The 21,101-nt window shown below is 41.5% G+C and overlaps 1 protein-coding gene across 4 annotated transcripts in view; it reads right to left on the bottom strand.

Moving 5' to 3' along the window:
- Positions 1-6,917: 6,917 nt before the first annotated feature.
- PDE4A (phosphodiesterase 4A) overlaps positions 6,918-21,101 on the bottom strand; it is a 490,104-nt gene continuing 475,920 nt past the window's right edge. For all 4 annotated transcript variants that reach the window (XM_089657626.1, XM_089657627.1, XM_089657628.1 and 1 more), the window contains one exon: positions 6,918-20,241. In XM_089657626.1, coding sequence (XP_089513752.1) covers positions 19,849-20,241 — 393 coding nt within the window. In that variant the 3' untranslated portion in view covers positions 6,918-19,848. The remainder of the gene's footprint in view (positions 20,242-21,101) is intronic.

Genomic DNA, 21,101 nt, shown 5'->3' on the forward strand with positions numbered 1-21,101 from the left:
CAGGACACCGGCGGCTAGAAGGTGGTAATGGTGCACAATGACAATCTGTGGCTTTGTGTAACTAAAAGGCAGGCTTGTTTTCACCCGCAGGCTTGTATAAAAATTTTGGGCAATATTTAGACATTTTGCCAAGGCACCCCTGAAGAAAACTCAAGGCACCCTGGTTGAGAAAGACTGATCTACACTACTGTGCAAATGTTTTAGGCAGGTGTGGGAAAGTGCTGTAAATTAAGAACACTTTCAGAGACAGAAGTGGAAATGGTTTATTTTTAATAAGTAACCAAATGAAAAGTAAATGAACAGAATAGAAATCCAAAATAATATTTGGTGTGACAAGCCTTTGCCTTCAAAACATCATCAATTCTTCTAGGTACACTTGCAGACAGGTTGTGAAGGAACTCAGCAGGTAGGTTGTTCCAAACATCTTGGAGAACTAATCTCAGATCTTCTGTGGATGGAGACTGCCTCAAATCCTTCTGTTTCTTCTCTGAATTTGGGGTCAATCACATGCCTCCATGATGATATAGCATGATGGATACGTATCTGCCTGTATCTCTCAGCATTGAGGACCCCATTGATCCTGACCAAATCTCCAACTCCATTTACAGAAATGCAGCCCCAAACTTGCAAGGAACTTCCACCATGCTTCACAGTTGCCTGCAGACACTCGTGATTTTACCTCTCTCCAGCCCTTTGAGGAACAAACTGCCTTTTACTACAGCCAAACATTTCAAAATTTGACCCATCAGTCCAGCTGCTATTTTCCTGCACCCCATGTTCCTAAGTTTTCATGCATAGTTGAGTCGCTCAGCCTAGTTTCCACAGAGGTATGGTTTTTGGCCTCAATTCTTCCATGAAGACCACTTCTGGTCAGAATTGTATGGACAGTAGATGTGTGTACCTGGGTCCCACTAATTCTGTGCTGATGGCACTGCTGAACATTTTTCGATGTTGAAGGGAAGTAAGCATGTGTCGTCTTTCATCTGCTGCATTGTTTTCTTAGCTGACCACTGTGTCTACAGTCAATGTTGCCCGTTTCTTTGTGCTTTTTCAAAAGAGCTCAAACAGCACATCTTGAAACCCCAGTCTGCTTTGAAAACTTTGGTTGGGAGAGACGTCGATGATGCAGTATGACCTTGTGTCTTGTTGCTGTGCTCAGTCTTGCCATGGAGTATGATCGGTGACATGAACCACAATTTCACCTTAGTAGCAGAGTTTGGCTGTTCCTCACCCAGCTTTAGGCCTCCAAATCATCTGTTTCTGATTCAGTTAATGACGTTTGTCAACCTACATATGCAAATGATGATCATTAGCACCTGCTTGTTATCATTTGTTAACCATACACCTGATCACATCTAATCCTACGAAATCCCTGACTGTGTGAATTAACTCTGGTTTGAAGACAAAGGGTACTCACACCAAATGTAGATTTTTCTTCTGTTTGCGCACTTTTGTAAATTGATTTAAAAAAAAAAATACTTTTGCACAGTACTGCAAATCTGCTAGTACATCTAATTCTCCCCTCCTCCAAGATTAACAATGCTGCTGTCCAAGGGTGCCCCTATGCTCCTTTATCCAGAGTGGGGGTATTCTAAATACTGGAGGTGTGTTAGTGGCCAAATGACCAGGTGAAGGAGATAGAAAAAAGAAAACTAATGCAGCCACCACATCTATTGAATGGTAAGCTGTAATATATTACATTATTGGTTTTGGGTTTAATACCGCTTTAAATTGGGTATTCCAAGTGGAAGTTTAGTGTGCTTATATTTTGCCTTCTCTGGTTCCACCTTCCCCTTCATCAACATGATAAAAATATTTTTCCATAAACCCTGTCCATTCTCATTACCTTCTTATGTTGGGCTCAGTGACATCGCTGGGTCTCTGTGCTTCTCTATGCAATGCAGGCAGATCATGGTAGGCGAGAGGGTCCGGCAGGGTGCTGCAGATAGCCTTCTGGGAAAGTCACAACTAGAATCAGAGGAAACATTTTCAGTACAGAAGAAGAGCCGGTACAACTGTGCAAGACTAAGGGTAAGGCTGGAGTTCAGCTTTAAGTGCAAACCTGAGACGGGTCTCTCCTACATCGAGTAAGGGAACCGGATTTTCACAATGAAATCCAGGAGCACGCTAAGCTTGGCTACTTTTCCTGGCTCATCGTGGCGCATTGAATGGTAGTTGTGGCTAAGCTGTGCTAACAGCAGGAGAGGCCTAAAGGGGTAAAACCTGAACCTATTCTGCTCTGGGCCAACACAGAGCGCAGGGCTCAGGAGTGTACAAAGCACATATTGCAGGAGTGTGCAACACACATAATGCAGGGCTCAAAAGTAAATAATGCACAGAGTGCCCCCCCCCCCCCAGCAAAACAATCCCTCCTCCTTCCAAAAAAAACCCCCTCCCCCACCCTCCATGACAAAACCATCTGCAGCACAAATCCCCCCCTTCATCCTTGAGTTGTATTCACTGGATGCTGGCATTGCATTAAATCTGCTGGTGTGTTCCCCAGGTCCCGACATCATGACTCCCCCACATTTTTCTTCTTCCATATGTCACTTATGCTACAGTTGTTAAAATGCATGGGGGCACTGTGGTCTCCTGGGGGCTCACAAAGAACCAGTTAGATATAAGGAGGGACTTTAAGTGCAGGGGTCAGTAGTAATTCAGGGTTCAGTAGCAAGTAATGTAGAGTGCAGGGGTCGGTAGTAAGTAATGCAGAGTGTAGGGATCAGTATTAAGTAATGCAGAGTGCAGGGAACAGTAGTAAGGCAGAGTTCAGGGATCAGTAGTAAGAGATGCAGAGTTCAGGGATCAGTAATAGGTAATGCAGAGTGCAGGGGTTAGTAGTAGGTAATGCAGAGTTCAGAGATCAGTAGTAAGTTATGCAGAGTGCAGGGGTCAGTAGTAAGTCATGCAGAGTGCAGGGGTCAGTAGTAAGTCATGCAGAGTGCAGGGGTCAGTAGTAAGAGATGCAGAGTTCAGGGAACAGTAATAAGTAATGCAGAGTGCAGGGGTTAGTAGTAGGTAATGCAGAGTTCAGAGATCAGTAGTAAGTTATGCAGAGTGCAGGGGTCAGTAGTAAGTGATGCAGAGTGCAGGGGTCAGTAGTAAGTAGTGCTGGGATCAGTAGTAAGTAATGCAGAGTGTAGGGGGTCAGTAGTAAGAGATGCAGAGTGCAGGGATCAGTAGTAAGTGATGCAGAGTGCAGGGGTCAGTAGTAAGTGATGCAGAGTGCAGGGGGTCAGTAGTAAGTGATGCAGAGTGCAGGGGTCAGTAGTAAGTGATGCAGAGTGCAGGGGGTCAGTAGTAAGTGATGCAGAGTGCAGGGATCAGTAGTAAGTGATGCAGAGTGCAGGGGTCAGTAGTAAGTGATGCAGGGTGCAGGGGTCAGTAGTAATGCAGAGTGCAGGAATCAGTAGTAAGTGATGCAGAGTGCAGGGGGTCAGTAGTAAGTGATGCAGAGTGCAAGGGGTCAGTAGTAAGTGATGCAGAGTGCAGGGATCAGTAGTAAGTGATGCAGAGTGCAGGGGTCAGTAGTAAGTGATGCAGAGTGCAGGGGTCAGTAGTAAGTGATGCAGAGTGCAGGGGTCAGAAGTAATGCAGAGTGCAGGAATCGGTAGTAAGTGATGCAGAGTTCAGTAGTAAGTAATGCAGAATTCAGGGATCAGTGGTAAGTAATGCAGAATGCAAAGGGTCAGTAGTAAGTGATGCAGAGTGCAGGGATCAGTAGTAAGTGATGCAGAGTACAGGGGGTCAGTAGTAAGTGATGCAGAGTACAGGGGGTCAGTAGTAAGTGATGCAGAGTACAGGGGGTCAGTAGTAAGTGATGCAGAGTACAGGGGGTCAGTAGTAAGTGATGCAGAGTGCAGGGGTCAGTAGTAAGTGATGCAGAGTACAGGGGGTCAGTAGTAAGTGATGCAGAGTGCAGGGGGTCAGTAGTAAGTGATGCAGAGTGCAGGGGGTCAGTAGTAAGTGATGCAGAGTACAGGGGGTCAGTAGTAAGTGATGCAGAGTACAGGGGGTCAGTAGTAAGTGATGCAGAGAGAGAAAAAAAGGTGGCGCACACACCTAGTGCATTATCCAAGGTTTATTGTAGGAATTAAATCATAAAAACATACTCACAGACGAAGCATGTATCTAAAAAGCATAGAAAAATGACAATGGCCACAACGGCAGGCAAGGTGTTCTCACTGTCAGTGCGGTCAAATGGCTGACGCGTTTCGGGGACGAATCCCTTTCCTCAGAGCTGATGACCAACCTCTGATGCTGATGCACGATGAATGGAAAGTAAAGTGAGAGCCCTGCTGTTGATGCCTGAGGCATCAACAGCAGGGCTCTCACTTTACTTTCCATTCATCGTGCATCAGCATCAGAGGTTGGTCATCAGCTCTGAGGAAAGGGATTTGTCCCCGAAACGCGTCAGACATTTGACCGCACTGACAGTGAGAACACCTTGCCTGCCGTTGTGGCCATTGTCATTTTTCTATGCTTTTTAGATACATGCTTCGTCTGTGAGTATGTTTTTATGATTTAATTCCTACAATAAACCTTGGATAATGCACTAGGTGTGTGCGCCACCTGTTTTTCTCTCTATCCAGTGGCTGATTTCCCCGTCTGAGGAGGGCTACACCCCTGGAACATTTCCTTTTGGTTGTCGTTGTCCTGGTACCCTTGGCTTCCCTTTTGGCTGTGCATATCTTGAGGCGCTGGAGAGTACATACGCTATCCGGTAAGTGATGCAGAGTACAGGGGGTCAGTAGTAAGTGATGCAGAGTACAGGGGGTCAGTAGTAAGTGATGCAGAGTACAGGGGGTCAGTAGTAAGTGATGCAGAGTACAGGGGGTCAGTAGTAAGTGATGCAGTGTTTAGGGATCAGCAGTAATGCAGATTTCAGGTACAAGTAGTAGGTAAGGCAAAGTTCAAGTTCCACTTTAATCTTCCAAGCACAATAATTTGCGGTGTGTGCTTGGTCCTGGCATTGTATAATCACGACTGTCACATGAGAAGCATGGAGTGACACTCCTTCTGATTGGTTTGTAGGAAATTAGTTTTTACCTGGCTTTAACCTTTCAAATGACAAAAAAAAAAAAAAAGGAGGTCCTGTTTCTACTTCTTACACATCTGTTAAAATTGAAATACTGTAGATATTCAATGATAATCAATTGTGCAGGCATGCTTTGATAGCAGCAGACCCATACCTGTACAATCAACGTATCCTAAAGGGTCAGGGTTGTCTGCTGCTCCCATAGACACGAGATGATTCTGGATGTTGCATTCCTTACCCCATAGGTCTGCTCACTATGCTCCGATGCTCCGTGTGGTTTGCCAATTGTCATATGTTGTGGCAGATTAGGTAACTGTCACTTTATGGATAACTGTTATTTGGTACACACATGCACTATAGGCCTTCAGCTGCCTTTGGCAAGTCTGGGCTTCTGGGACGCATACTTTTGGAGAGGAAAGGGGTTTACCTCTTAGGCATATCTGTTTTTAATGTTAATTGCTGTATATACACTATATTGCCAAAAGTATTGGTCGACCTGCCTTTACACACACATGAACTTCAATGGCATCCCAGTCTTAGTCCGTAGGGTTCAATATTGAGTTGGCCCCGCCCTTTGCAGCTATAACAGCTTCAACTCTTCTGGGAAGGCCGTCCACAAGGTTTAGGAGGGTGTCTATGGGAAGGTTGGACCATTCTTCCAGAAGCCCATTTGTGAGGTCAGGCACTGATGTCGGATGGGAAGGCCTGGCTCGCAGTCTCCGCTCTAATTCATCCCAAAGGTGTTCTATGGGGTTGAGGTCAGGACTCTGTGCAGGACAGTCAAGTTCCTCCACCCCAAACTCGCTCATCCATGTCTTTTTTGCTTTGCCTTGTGCACTGATGCTCAGTCATGTTGGAACAGGAAGGGGTCATCCCCAAACTGTTCACACAAAGTTGGGAGCATGAAATTGTCCAAATGTCTTGGTATGCTGACGCCTTAGGAGTTCCCTTCACACCACACCATAATCCCCCCTCCACCAAACTTTACACTTGGCACAATGCAGTCGGGCAAGTACTGTTCTCCTGGCAAACTCCAAACTCAGACACGTCCATCGGATTTCCAGAGAAGCTCAGCCATGGAAACCCATTCCATGAAGCTCTCTATGCACTGTTGTTGTGGTAATCAGAAGGCCACACAAAGTTTGGAGGTCTTTAGCTATTGAATCTGTAGACAGTTGGTGACTTCTGTGCACTATGCGCTGACCCCGCTTTGTCATTTTACGTGGCCTACCAATTGGTGGCTGAGTTGCTGTTGTTCCCAGTTGCTTCCACTTTGTTATAATCCCACTAACAGTTGACTGTGGAATATTTAGTAGCCAGGAAATGTCACGGATGGACTTACTGCACAGGTGACAACCTATCACGGGACCAGGCTTGGAGTCACTGAGCTCCTGAGAGCGACCCATTCTTTCACAAATGTTTGTAGAAGCAGTCTGCATGCCTAGGTGATGATTTTATACACCTGTGGCCATGGAGGTGTTTGGAACATGGGAATCCAATGATTTGGAGGGCTGGCCCAATAGTTTTGGCAATATAGCGTACGTCCCAAGGTGGAAGCTTAGTTGTCAGATGGGGATGAAACTTTAGACACGGCTGTGTGGCTTCACATGTATTTGCACATTATGCAAAAAAACCTTGTTTTTACATTAAAATGTTTAAATGGTTTATTATTACAGCTGGATAGTGTGCTGAGGCATGTTTGCATTGTGCAGTCTTTTCATAGTGACATGAGATTCCAATAAACAGTACTTTTCATTCTGAAGTTGCACTGGGGTCATGTTATGAGGCCACTAAGTTTAAAAAGAGTTCAGCGGAGTTCTTATTTAACCCAGTCAGCTGCAGACAGAAATCACACAATGAACATGGGAGACACGGGGGGTTGAAACAGATGCAATGTATTGTTCATGACTGTCCAGAAGCTGTAATCCATGATTTTGGTAAGGTACATAGAACAGTGCAATGTGATAACAACAATCTCATAAAGAACAACTCTACAATTGGTCTATATTACACCATAGAAATATACAGAGTATGCAGCTATATGTCTCACCAGGAGCACTGACAGTATCAGCACCTCTCAAACCCGAGGCGCCCACCCATAAAGTAAATGTACAATCTTAACATTATAGTATGTACAAAAAAAAAATCACTTTATTTTTATATTTATATATATATATATCTTTTATTTTTATTCATTTTTTTTAAACCAATCACTCTCAGTTAAAATTAAAAAATAAAAAAAAACTGTACAAGAATCATTAAAGGATTCAATTGAGGCTTAAATCCACCTGTTGCTGGAATCAGGAGCTGTATTTGAAGCTGCTACTATCCAGCAGAGCAGGGGGACAAACTCCCAGCAGCCCCAGGGAGACCTACAATGCTTTATCGGTTGTATGGCCTCTCTGGCGCGTCTGGGGTTCCTTTATATCGATGGCTAAATTACAAAGAAACAAAACCTACAGTACTGTGTACAGAAATGGCGATTTTTTTTTTTTTGTTCATTAGTTTTCCACACAAACATATTATTTTGTTACCATGACATCTCTTATTCATAACAAGCAAAATATATTCCACACAAGATGGCTAGGAGACGTCACAGTCAGTCTCCCTTCTATAGGTAGAGATGGCCGTATAAACTGACCATTTCAAAACACACGCGTGAATCGGGTGTGGCAGTTGGAACAAAAAAAAAAAAAGTAAAATGTCAAGCGGTAACACCATCAACCCTTCATCGTCCAACAAACATAAAATCTACACTAGATCATAGTATTGCCAATAGAAATGCAGCAAAGGGGCTTTTACACCACCAGAAATGGACCATGGCTGATAAAGTTTAAGGCCCAATTAAAATTTCAGTTTAAATCAGCTAAATACGTACAGGTCTATCAAAACAAACGTGTGCAAAGCCTTACAGGTCTAACACACCCCTTGCTGAGTCAGAGCTAGACCTCTCAACCAGCCCTAGACCTCTCAACCAGCCCTAGACCTCTCAACCAGCCCTAGACCTCTCAATCAGCCCTAGACCTCTCAACCAGCCCAAGACCTCTCAACCAGCCCTAGACCTCTCAACCAGCCCTAGACCTCTCAATCAGCCCTAGACCTCTCAATCAGCCCTAGACCTCTCAACCAGCCCTAGACCTCTCAACCAGCCCTAGACCTCTCAATCAGCCCTAGACCTCTCAATCAGCCCTAGACCTCTCAATCAGCAGGAAGCATGACATTTTCTGATTTGCATGCTGGATATCTACAGACGAACCACTGCTTCCACAAAAGAGAACAAGGCTCAATCTTTGCAGCATGCTGGCAGGGTACAGGCTATTCTGCTCAGGCTGTGGCTGCTTTCTCAAGCAAACTGTAAGACTTTAAGTACCTTTAGTTTTGATGCACCAAGAACAGGTCTTCTTAACACAGAAGAACCCTTGAAATCATTTTATGGTTTCATGGACCGCCTGCTGATCACCACTGTTTTCTATAGCGGACGATGCATTAGCTTAAAGCCTATCTCCAAGCAATAAAAAATGTGTTTTCCCATGCAGTGGGGTTCTACCTGCACTGCACAGGTTATCTGCTTGTTTTTGTCTAGGGGAGAGGAGAAAGGAGATATACTTACCTTATCCACTGATCCTCCCTACACAAGACTGGTCCGGCACCCCCGCACTCCAGTGGTCTTGAGTTGTAGACTGTTCCTGACATCTTCAAGCCCAGAGCAGACTCCAAAGACCAGGAATAGTCCACCACTGAACCATGGGGGAGCGCCAGTCTTCAGTAGAATGAAGGATCGGGTGCATTTAGGCTTTCTACTCAACCCCAAGACAAAATGAGCAATTAACCCGTGCAGTGTAGGCACAGCCCGACTGCTTGGGAATACTTTTTTTTGGGGCTTTAATGGTCATTGGAAAGAAAGCTCCTTACATTTGTAGCCTGTTAGAATCCCCCCTACAGTTAGCTAAAAAGGTCATTGGCTTCAGTCGTAACTTGCCCACAAGGCAGAAATGACTAATTTATGGAGGAACCCCTAGCATACCCTGGTTGAGAGGTTGACCTAGATGTGACTCTGGTTGAGAGGTTGACCTAGAATGTGACTCTGATTGTGAGAGGTTGACCTAGAATGTATTTAGCTTGCCAAAACTAAAAGCTTAATTGCACTTTAAATTTGTAGGATTAAACCAGACTCTCTTCATTGACCCAATTTGTTCACATCCACCTTGAATTATAGGCTGTGCCCATTGTGAAACAAAACCCCACCTACCTGATCACAAAGTACACCTATTCTATTTTGCTTTTAAAACAAAACAATAAAGAATCAGAGAACAGTGAAGATCAAAAGTTGATTTATATAAAAGAGCTTTTAAGAAAGTAAATGTCAACATTTTCTAAGTCCACTAAAACTGCACTTTGTGGACGGGAGGTTATTTTCTCTGGGCTCATAAGTTCATTTACCATAGTTCCAAAGAGGAACACTGCCAATTGTTACCTTTAGCCATGGCTAAAATCCAAAAAATGAGCTAGACAAAAAATATGACAAAGTCCGATGACAAATATGTACATGATAGGGGCACTAATACAGACAAAACTGTGGTTTTTAGTTAGCAGCTCTTCTACATAAAATAACTTGTGTTTTTGGTTTATTGGCTCTTCAGTAGATAACACAAGTGGGATAGTGAGAAACGCATTATTAGACAAAACACGTTGGATGGCTGGAGGGCAGAAATGTATATTGGTTTATGAACATGAAATAGTGCATGACCCACAATCCTTTGCAAGGGCAGCCATGTTACTGTGAAACAAAAGTATGTGATTGAGAAGTAAAAAAAAAGGTTACCAGCAGTTTTTAACAGCAGCTTTTTGTTCAATACAGAGCACAGTTTTAACCCCAGGTTGCCTGTGGTCCTGCCAGTGGTATGTATAATATAGATGTGTATTGTGGAAAGGTTAGTGAGCACATTCTATATGCAAGTCCTTTCAGGTATCTAATAGAACGTTGAAACCATGCAACAATCTCTCCTTGTCTAAAACACAACTGTGTGTAAAGGGCTCGGAAGTCTTCTGGCCATTCTCTACTGAAAGGTTAAAGTACGGTATAAAATGGTGAAGCTCTTCGCTAAATGAAAGTGCCAGCATATCTCTTCATAATCAATATAACTCGTGTACAATCTCTTGTCCTAACCTGTGCAATCAATGCTCAGGATTATTGGATGTAATAGTTTATCTCCGGATTATCTCAAAATTGCCTTTTTAATTGTTCAGCATGAATGGGTTCCCCTAATCCCAAGGGTCAGGTCTTCCCGCTAGCACATTACTGTGTTGCCAAACCTGCCACAATACTTTCAATTTGTGCAAGTTTATCTCCCCAGTCTTCTTGGTTGCCCAGATTTTCAGAACAGATACCGACACCAAGTACTAATTTTGTGCATCCTACTTGTTGAACAGTGGTTACCTTCCCCAGTTATTGGTAGCAAGGTGACTAACCCAAGGGCTGGTTATGGCCACTTTTATATGGTCAGGCCAAGCAATACAATTATTACCGTGTAATCTAGCTCTGAAGGGGAAGGGTGCTACTAATGAGCTGTGGGAATGGACAGGAATTCTATCTTTTTGGATCAAAATAGCACTAGCAACAGAGGGCAATGTCTTCAACATCTAACTCCAGGAAAATCACTACAAGCTGCCATGTGTCTTGAACATTTGCAACAGTTTTCACTAGCCAGTAAAGAAAACCAGGCCCCTGCTAGCTCAACTAGCATAATAAAAAAATGTCCGATCTGTCATCATGTCTCCCCTCTGTCAAAGAGGGGGGCTACCAAATCCGATCTGCTTGAAAGCAAACAAGGTTAGGTTCTGGGGAATTGGCCTTGTGCTGCTCCTAGAGTAGGGACACCACTGAACAGTAAAGATAAATATATTCAAACTCAAAATCCTAACACTGACGTACAAAGCTGTCCACCATACTGCCCCGAACTACATCACCGACCTAATATCCAAGTACCACCCAACACGCACACTCCGCTCCTCACAAGACCTCCTCCTCTCTAGTTCCTTGGTCTCCTCCTCCCATGCCCGCCTCCAGGACTTCTCCACGGTGTCACCCATCCTCTGGAACTCCCTGCCCCAACCCATCAGATTATCACCTACTCTCCTCTCCTTAAGGTGCACCCTGAAAACCCATCTCTTCAGGGAAGCCTACCCCACCCCCGGCTAACTTGCCGACCTCCTCCACTCTTCCTACCACTCCATCCCCCACAGCTTTCTCCTCCTGTGCCACCATCCCCTCCCTCCTAGATTGTAAGCTCGAAAGAGCAGGGCCCTCAATCCCCTCATGTTTTGCATTGTATTGTATTGTTATTGTTCTGTCCCTCATTGTAATGTACAGCACTGAGCGAACTATTGGCGCTTTATAAATACTATATAATAATAATAATTCAGCTCAAATTCCTGGAGGCAGCTTGGAGATGACTCTTTGTTAAAAACTGTTTTTATTGGACTCATACTTTTCTGGGACTCTAGCAGGTAAAGCCACTGAACATCCTAACATTCCACCTCTATTTTATAGTCCGATTCTTCCTGCTGCATATCTGGGGATTAAGCTACAGATTGTATATATAAGGAGGTGAGTGGTTTAATATCTCAGCATCAACCAAATACTAACTGACCCTAAAACCCGTAGCACGTTTTAATAAAAATATTCAGAAGAATAAAGTTAGGCCAACTACTATGCAAATCATCTGACACCACATAGTTAACGTTGCTCACACACCTTTGATCTTAACATCACAGGTTGCGCAATGTCCCACAGGCCAGAAAACAAATTTATAGTGCCAAATTCTTAAAAAAAAAAAATTCCACTCTTTATGAAACCCTTCCAATGATCTGATAAAGTGGCTTCTAAGATGCTGAAAGGTGTTGCTCTTACACCTCAAGTAAAAGTAGATTTTAGAAACTCAGATCTTTGATTTACTTAGCAATTTTTCTTGTACCAACACAATCCTTTGCCTAAAATGAACATTCAAATGTCATTTGCCATAATCAAGCAATACATGGGTGACAAATGATGTTTCTGTAGTGCCAAATGACTGAATGGCAATCAGTGAAAGAATGTAAATGCTCATTTAAATAAAATCAAGATCTAACTAAAAATAGAAATCTATTTGAAGAATGTGGACAAAAATTGACTGGTAAACGGCCCGATACAGAGTACTTGTGATTATTTTTGAAACAAAAGAAATGGATCTTTAACCAGACTGGAGAAATGGACAATATGTTTCACAGGGCAGATTGTGGTCATCAACTATTTTGTAATTTTATATAGAGAAATCATTTGAGCTGCTTGTATATTTTCATATTGATCACTTTAGGCTCTGTCTTTTTATACATAAACGTTACTTTAGGCTTCAAGTATTTTCACTTAGCCCTTGAATTCACGTTTGCTGGGTTTTTCACCATTCTAAAAAAAAGACCACGTGCAATATTGAGGCACTGATCCTACCTAATTATATTTAAGTTGAACCACAACCAGTTTCTAATTTTTATTAGGCAAAATAGGAGCAGGTGTAAAGCGTGCTTTATGGGAAAAAAAAGTTTGTGGTCAACTGACCATCATATCTAGTATATGGCAAAAATATGACTGAGTTCAGGTATTATTAGTGAAAGGTTCTGGTAATACTACCCCATATACAAAGATATTTCAGATAAATGCACGCTTTCAACCATATGGCATCAGTTTGGAGAAGGCCCTTTTTTGTTCCAACTTGACAATGCCCCTGTACACAAAATCAGCTCCATAATGACATGGTTTGAAGAGTTTGGCCACCTTGAGTGGCCTGCTCAGAGCCCTGACCCCAATCCTATTGAACACTTTTGGGATGAACTGGATTGCAGATTGTGAGCCAGGTCTTGTCCAACACCAGCATCTGATTTCACAAATGCTTTTAAGGCTAACTGGGCCCAAATGTTCACAGACACACTCCAGTGGAAAGAAAAGTGGGGGCTGTTACTATGCAACTGCATAATAATGCCCATGGCTTTTGGAATGGGATGTCCAACAAGATCATACAGGTGTGATGGTCACGTGTTATGGCCGTGTTAGAATGTGTTAACACGGATCAGAGGCCTGAGATTATCAACACCACAGATGTAATAATAATGCATGTGTGAAAATGACATGGTTATGCTATATGTAATGACATCAAAGTCTTTGGCCCACTTCTCTTCCCACACCAGGGTCTAGCTAGACTAAGCTACTAGAGGTAAGCATAGCATGTCACACCAAACTGAACCAACCTATCACAGATTATGGCGCTACTATATTTTTTAAAGTGTTCCCATTCTCTACAAATACCTATGGCTCACAATATGCACGAACTGAACAAAAAAGGCCCACATTAGCCCACACTACAGGTTCAACAATGAAGGATAGACCACCTTTTGGTTTTTGTAAGATTCTCTTATCTTTTCTAGGTCCACCAAGAGTGTCCAAACCAGCTGACGAGGTGAGAATGTGGTTTAATCTTAAGTGCCTCATCACCTCTTTTACTGCTGATGGGACCAGCATCTAAATCAGCATTAGGACTCCATAACTTTGGAGGATTGAAGAAGTGAAATGCCTCCAGTCCTCCCTTGGACTACAGGCTGATCAAATGAATGAGTTAGTGAATTCTATTGCTCACTAGATGGAGGGTTACCAATGTTTAGAGGTAATAGACATTTTCATTTCACCCAAATGCTCACAGTTCTATTTAAAGAGAATATCCAACAACAGTACTGTGATAGAGCATGCTGTAAGGGGTTCTTTATCTTCCTTCCACAATAAAATGACGAAAGTGAAAATGATCATATTAAGCAGGTACATTAACATGATCATCAAACATATAAAACACAACAGCAAATGGCTGATCTATTCCTTGATACAGGTTTGTGTCCATGGAAAAGGCTTATTTTATCTTAAAGAGGAAATAAAGTGCAAACCAGGAGACCTTTCATACTATGATTTCTATACAAGAATTTATGACTAGAGACAATTCCAGACTCTATACAATCTTTACATAGGTGTTCATCTTCTTAATTTGTATATATATATTTATATATGAATATTCATACTGTTAACTATTCTTTATAATCTTAAATTGTTGTGAGAACTTCTGATAAACTACTTAATTGTTGTGTTGAAGGTATCAGCACCACCCCTTTCTTGAAGTTCTTGTGCTCCCAGAGTAACAAGAGCATCCAATTGCATTAGAAAATGGAAAGGGCAGGTAACTCCAGCTTGGTAACCAATGTCAAAAAACACTTTAGTAGAATGAGCAAATAAAGCTATAAACGGAGTATACGTTCCCTTTAAATCTCAAAATAAGATCGAAATCAAGATGGTTTGTCCCCAAGGTTATAGGGATTGCTCTTACTTGATCAAAGCTTTTCCAGCTAAGTTATCTCTTAAATATAGTGGGATCCATATTCAAACACCTATCTGTCCTGTAAATAGTAAAATTACTTGTCCCAGTAAATCCTAAAACACTAAGGAAAGAAAATGCTCTGACAGCTGCAAAATGATAGCTGGAAACAAGAAAAAAAGCCCCAAAAGGGTTGGAAAACTCTTTAGACAAGGCATCGCTAAATGGCAGAATGAGTCGCTGTCCCACCCAGATCTCCACAGTCCTGCCATTTAGGAGCCAGTTTTATCCTCCAGCCTCTGCCATTATCACAGCAGAGCAGAGACAGCAAGGCAGGAGAATTCTGGATGGAGGGTGGGAATGGGAGCTGCTGAGGTTACTTATCAAGTTAACCAGCAAGTTATTGGTTGCTTTGATGCAACGTGGTCCTAGCAACCAATCATCAGCTTGTTAATATGAAAAGTTAACTCCGGCAGCTTCCATTCCTGCCCTCTGTCCAGAATGGTAAAGTATTGTTAGAATGTTTCTCTACCCTTTCATTTTCGATCATGGCTGGAGCATACCTCTACCATGGGAATGATCTTCAGTAATTATAGGAACCATGTAAAGTGATGGTGTTTGGTCATATTCAAACCTAACAAGTTTTGGCACCAGTAGCCAATCATAATCTCCCTTTCTTTCTCCCATGTAGCACAGGAAATGTTAAAAGGAAAATGTACCTGCTACAGCACCAGGAACAATTCTCCTTTCAGACAACATCCATCATAAAGGCCGATTCCTACCACAATGCAGCTGTTTTGCTCTACTGACTCCCTGTGGTTCATTCCCACATAAACACATTATTTTGTGCACTCACATGCTCATCATGGGCCTCATTTATGAAAAAAAAAACTAAAGCCAAGGAAATATATTGGTGTTTGCTCATATACAGCACTGTGCTGGCCCAGATTCTCAAACCTGACTGGTGATTGGGAGCAAAACCTCCAGTTTCATTGGCTATAGTTTTTTTTAATGAGTCATTTTGTCCCATGATTCCCTGGGGGACACCCAACAGTCTTCCAGACACACCACCATATAATGATATTCTTTAGAAGGATAAAAAAAGTCATGCAGAAATATGCAAAAATGAAATGAAAAAACCATATCAGATGATAATAAAAAAATTGCGATTTTTGTTCATTCTCTTCACAGCAAACAGCCCTTTCACATAAATGATAAACACACACAGAAGGACTTCTAAGACTATGGCAAATCAATTTTGGCTTAAGGCAAAACAGAATTACATATAAATATACATATGTTGCAAAGTCTGTAAGCTGCTTCTCCAGAACAAGTACAGAAATGAAAGAGAACTGAATTTGTCGGCACAGTAGTGGCCAGTTGGTCCACAGAAGTGCTCATGAATTAAGCTGTGGGTTTCCATAAAAGCTTTCAGCAGGTAGTCTTCAAGAACTGGCCACATTTTGGACAGGAAGCGTATAGCAGCAAAAATTGATAGAAATATTTTGAATTTAGATGGCTCTTTCCATACAAGTCTATGGGAAGAAATATAATCTGAAGCAAGTCAAATGCACCTGTAATGGTTGTGAATGATCCTCAGAAGTGTCTCAAAAGCACACTGCCTTTGCCCATCAACTCCCCTGTCAACATGGACATTTAATTTCTTTGAGCCTTCCTTATCGGGAGCTGTCTTCCCCAGAACAATTGGAAGTCAACTTTTTTTTTTTTTATTTCTTTTTTTTAAGAAGCTGATAAATAATAAAAACAGCTATTTTATCAAAATGCTGATATATAAAGTCTTCTTTCTGATTAAAGGTCAGCTGAAAGTAGTAATCATCTAATAAGCTGTTATTACAAAATGTTTGTTTCGCCCCTACTTCATCCTACTTTGCAAGATCTGATTTAATCCATGTTGCTGGACCTAAAATCTATACAGGAAAATAGAACAAGGCTTAAGTGCCCCTATCCACATTGAGGGCCATTTTAGGAGCTATGCTGTATTAATAAAAGCCCATATTTAGCACAATTTTGTATTTATCTATTTTTTTAAATAAAGTAGATAAGAGTTAGAACCTCTTTCAAGTGTTATTGCTTTATGTGTCCTCATTGGACAGATTTCTCCTTATTTCTTGTCTTGGTGACACCAGAAGAAGAAATGAGAGGGTTTGTGTCAATGGGACAAAACAACACAGAGAGCAATACAAACCTTAAAGGTGTTCCATTTCCTCTCCTCAATGTTCTAATCCCTTGTGCTAATTAAATATACTTTTGCTGTTGTTTCTGCCCCATTCCATTGCTTATTGGACAAGAAGATATGGGAAATCTTCCCAGCTGGGACACAGACAATATAAACCCAACAGAGGTTAACTAACCTTTCCTCAATCAGTGCAAACCTGATAAAAAAAATAAGCGAAGTTGGGCTGTAAGCTCTGTAGTAATATGAAAAAATATAATAAGACAGCTAAAATGGAACAAAGCCAAGTAATCCTCTATGTAGTTGTCAAGTGGTCCAAAAAGGATGAGGGACCCGAGGCAGATGTTTTTCGAGCACTCCCTCAACAGGTGTCAAGGGTACGGCATGGTTTTCCTGACAAATAAGTGGGTCATTCTAGATCAGGGATAGGCAACCTTGGCACTCCAGCTGTGGTGAAACTACCTCTGCCTTTGGAAGTCATGCCTGTGGCTTTCAGTCAGTCTTGTCAGTCAAGAGACTTTTTTTTTTTATATTAGAAAAAAATCTCATTCGACCTTTAGTTCCACAACAACTGGGGTGCCGAAGTTTCCGACTAGAAGTAAAACCTATATATACTGCAAATAAAACCCAAGGACATGGCATAATCGGACAGTGAGCACAACCAAAAAAAAATTGTAATACTCCTTTAATGTAATAATTACAATAACCAACAGGCGAAGTTGGGTGCAATAGCTGAAGATAGGGGCTTCTAGTGAACCTGTCACATACTTGGGTCATTCAAACTGAGCATATGATGAAAGATGCATAGGCAAAGCAGACTTAGTGGGGTTTATTTACTAAAGCTGGAGAGTCCAAAATCAGACTCCCTTCTGCATAGAAACCAATCAGCTTCTAACCTCAGCTTGTTCAATGAAGCTTTGGCAATGAAACCTGGAAGCTGATTGGTTTCTATGCAGAAGGGAGTCTGATTTTGGACTCTCCAGCTTTAGTAAATAAACACCAGTATGTCAAAGTGATTGGTAAATCCAAAGATACCTGCAGACCAAACTGTGGTCCGAGAGCCAGATACGGCCCTTGCTTGCCTTTATCTGGCCCTGGGTGCACTACTCCTACAGCTGACACCATTCCTCACTGACAACATCAATGGGCCACTATTTCTCCCACTGATACTAAAAATGGGCAATATTCCATCCATTAAAACCAATGATGGGGCATTGCTTGCTTCCAATGACCACAGTCCAGCCAGCCTAAAGCTTAAAGGCCTGGCCCTTTACAAACCTCCTTACTGGCCTAAAATTGAAGGACTAGCATGAAATTGAAATTATAATTTCAACTTCCTATATTTCTTTTGGCTTTTGGCATGCAGTTTACATGCATGGTAACATCTATTTATGCATTTTTTTAATGATCTCCTGAATTTGATTTGCCCTACTTTGGAATAGGCTTACTTTAAATGCAAGCCTTTAGGGTTCCCCAGTATGGGATTCCAGTTTGTACCTGTATTGCCAAATAGGATGTTTTTTTCAAAAAAACTTTTTTTTCTTGGACTGCCCTAAATCCCTAAATGTTGATTATATATATATATATAGTAAATACACTAAGTCCGGAAAGGCTCACAGTGGCCAAGAAACTATCTCACCTCATCTAATTCTCAGAAACGGATTTGGACCTAAAGACAAAAAATAGGAAACCCAGGAGTGAAAAACAGAAATCAGTATAATGTCAGTCTTTCACAGACGCAGCTTACAGATATGCAAGTATTTTGGCAACATAAACACATTCAAATAAATAATACAAAATATATAAACATCATTAAAACAAGACATATAAAAAAAGCAAAAGAAAAAAAAACTGCTGGTGAAAAAAAAATTAAAATATAAATTTTTTTCTACCCTGCAGACGCTTTTGCAGCTTGCCGTCTCCTAAAATAAAAACGCTTCACTCTGAGTGTATTGCCAGCGTGTGCAAGATAGAACAAGAAATAAGAGTAAGGAAGACCATCGGCAAAGCTGCAAGAGGCTCAGAAAATTACAATCTCTCTGTCTCCCATTTCAGTCCATCTTAGCGTTTCTTTTTTTGTTTTTTGTTTTTCTTTTTAAATCAGCAAACACCACAATTTTCGCAATTCTATGGCGTTGAAGTGGATTTTGTGAGAAAAGGCGATCAATAAATTATATGCATTTAGAAAATATATATATATATATATATATATATATATATAGATATATCTATGTCGAGAGATTTAAGAGAAAGAGAGAATTGAAGAATTAAATAAAATATTACTTTTTTTTTGTACCAAAAAAGAAAAGAAAAAAAAAAGTGTCTTTTGGAGGCTACAGATTTCCACATTCTTTTTACTGTTTGGCTACCAAACAGAGGGAGATGTAGAGTTGGGTTCCACCCGCCTCTCTGGCAGTGGAAAGGTCAGTTCTAGAACATTCCACCTCATATGAACAGAACACTGTGAACCCCTTTGAGGAGGTGAAAGTAAAGCCCTGTCTATAACACCTCTCAGCATCAGTGCTGCTGTTTTGTTTTACCCAGAAACCTTTGCCATGGGAGCGCCATCTGCCACACAACAAAAGACACAGAGATACAAGTACATAAAAGGCACACACCTTTTCCACAGTCTCTGGAATCCTACGTCACTCTCAGATGGAATAAAACACTCTGAGAAGTGAGCTCAGCTTGGCTGAGACGGTAGGTTTCTCTTTGTTTTACAAATTAAAAAAAATCATTTAAAAAAATTCATTACATTTCTGCTCAGTTCTTGATGGGTATTTTTGTTCATTTAAAAAACAAAACAAAAAGTAAAATAAAAATAAACAAAAAAAAAAACCCAAAATGGCTTTGTCTTTGCATGCGCAAAAATTAGAACGGAACTTGGTTTCCTTGTTGCATCCGTTTGAAAGGGAAATAATTTTTTTTTTTTTTCAAAAGAAAAAAAAGAGCACTCAAAAAAAAAAAAAAAAAAAAACACATTATAGATTTTTTTTTGTAGAGTGTGTTGTAACTTACTTATGGCAACAAACTCCTATTCTGTGCAAAGTATCGGAATCTACAGTAATTGTGTTTGTTCCCCTTGAGAATACAAAAACAACCTTCAAAGAAAAAAAAAGACAAAAAATAAATAAATATGAAACTGGAAATTAAGCACATTTTGATCTCCATGTAAAACAGGTCTTTGTGTGTTGTTAAACATCTTAGAGTTTATTGTCTTCTGTCGGTAAAGTTCAGGATTCCGCAGAAGATGTGTCATTTGATTGATCGTCAGTCTGTACTGGTGGCTCTTCCTGTGTTGTGGGGTCTTCTTCAATGTCCAGCTCAGGTTCTTGGATCTCGGGTGTTTGGAGCGCACAGCCCTCCTCTTCCTCGATGCCGCTGTTCCGGTCCTTGTCAGATTCCTCAGTTTCTTCCTCCAGTGTCAATTCAAACTGAAACTTTTCCATACCGGTCTCCTCGTCTTTGTCTGGATCATCTGGTGGCGGAGACGGGCTTTGAGGGATCATGCCTTGGTACCAATCCCGGTTGTCCTCCAAGGTGTCCAGGATTTCCTGAGCATCAGGGTGAACTAGATCCGCCCAGGTCTCCCACAACGGATGGACAATGTAATCAATAAAGCCAACCTGTTGATATACAGAAACACATTGGATGTAGACAATGTATAAAGGGTTCCACTGATTTATAATTATCTCTAACATGGCTGCATAACAGAACCTCACTGCAATTTCTACCCTTTCCTTTGCTGGTGTTTTCTGACTGTGCTAGGATGATTGAGCACCATAGCTAAAAACTCATGCCTGATCTCTGAAAAACAAGGGGGCTGATTTACTAAAGGAGGAGTAGAGCACGTCGACTTTCACTAAAGAGTGAACTTTTAATTACCTTAGTTAAAGAAGAATTCCACATATGTATACATTTACATAACCAGCCCCTGACCACGCACTGTAGCTTTACTGCTGCAGTGCGGGCCTGCTACGCACACTTATACATATCTGATTTCGAATTTCCTGCGTGCCTGCCAACCCGACTGTGTTGTCACTGGCTCCAACACATGTCAATCATTTATGACTGAGACCTGCAGATCGGCAGAGCAAGTGACAGGAGAGTGATCTGTGTTGGTAAACAACACAGAGCTCTCTTCTGACAGCGGCGATGTGCTGCTTTTTTGTCTCCCTACAAAGCAGGAAATAAAAACCGTCACATCGCTTAGTAAAAGGACCAAACAGTAAACACTTTACTTGTTAGGCACACAGTTAACCCTTAGATTTCTCCTAGATGTTACCCCCTTCCCAGCCAGTGTCGTCAGTAGCACTGATCACTGTATTAGTGTCACTGGTGATGCCAGTGTCAGTTAGTCAGTTCCCACAAAGTGGCAGTTAGTGTCAGGTTGCCCACTGTACTATTACAGTCCCACTATAAGGCTCCATGCACACTAGGTGTTTTGATAACGTTAGTAAGTATGTGAGTTTTTCAGTTTTTTTAG

This window comes from Staurois parvus, unplaced genomic scaffold, assembly GCF_062004578.1.
Source record: "Staurois parvus isolate SC_StPar_1 unplaced genomic scaffold, SC_StPar_1.0 ptg001014l, whole genome shotgun sequence".
Taxonomy (NCBI): domain Eukaryota; kingdom Metazoa; phylum Chordata; class Amphibia; order Anura; family Ranidae; genus Staurois; species Staurois parvus.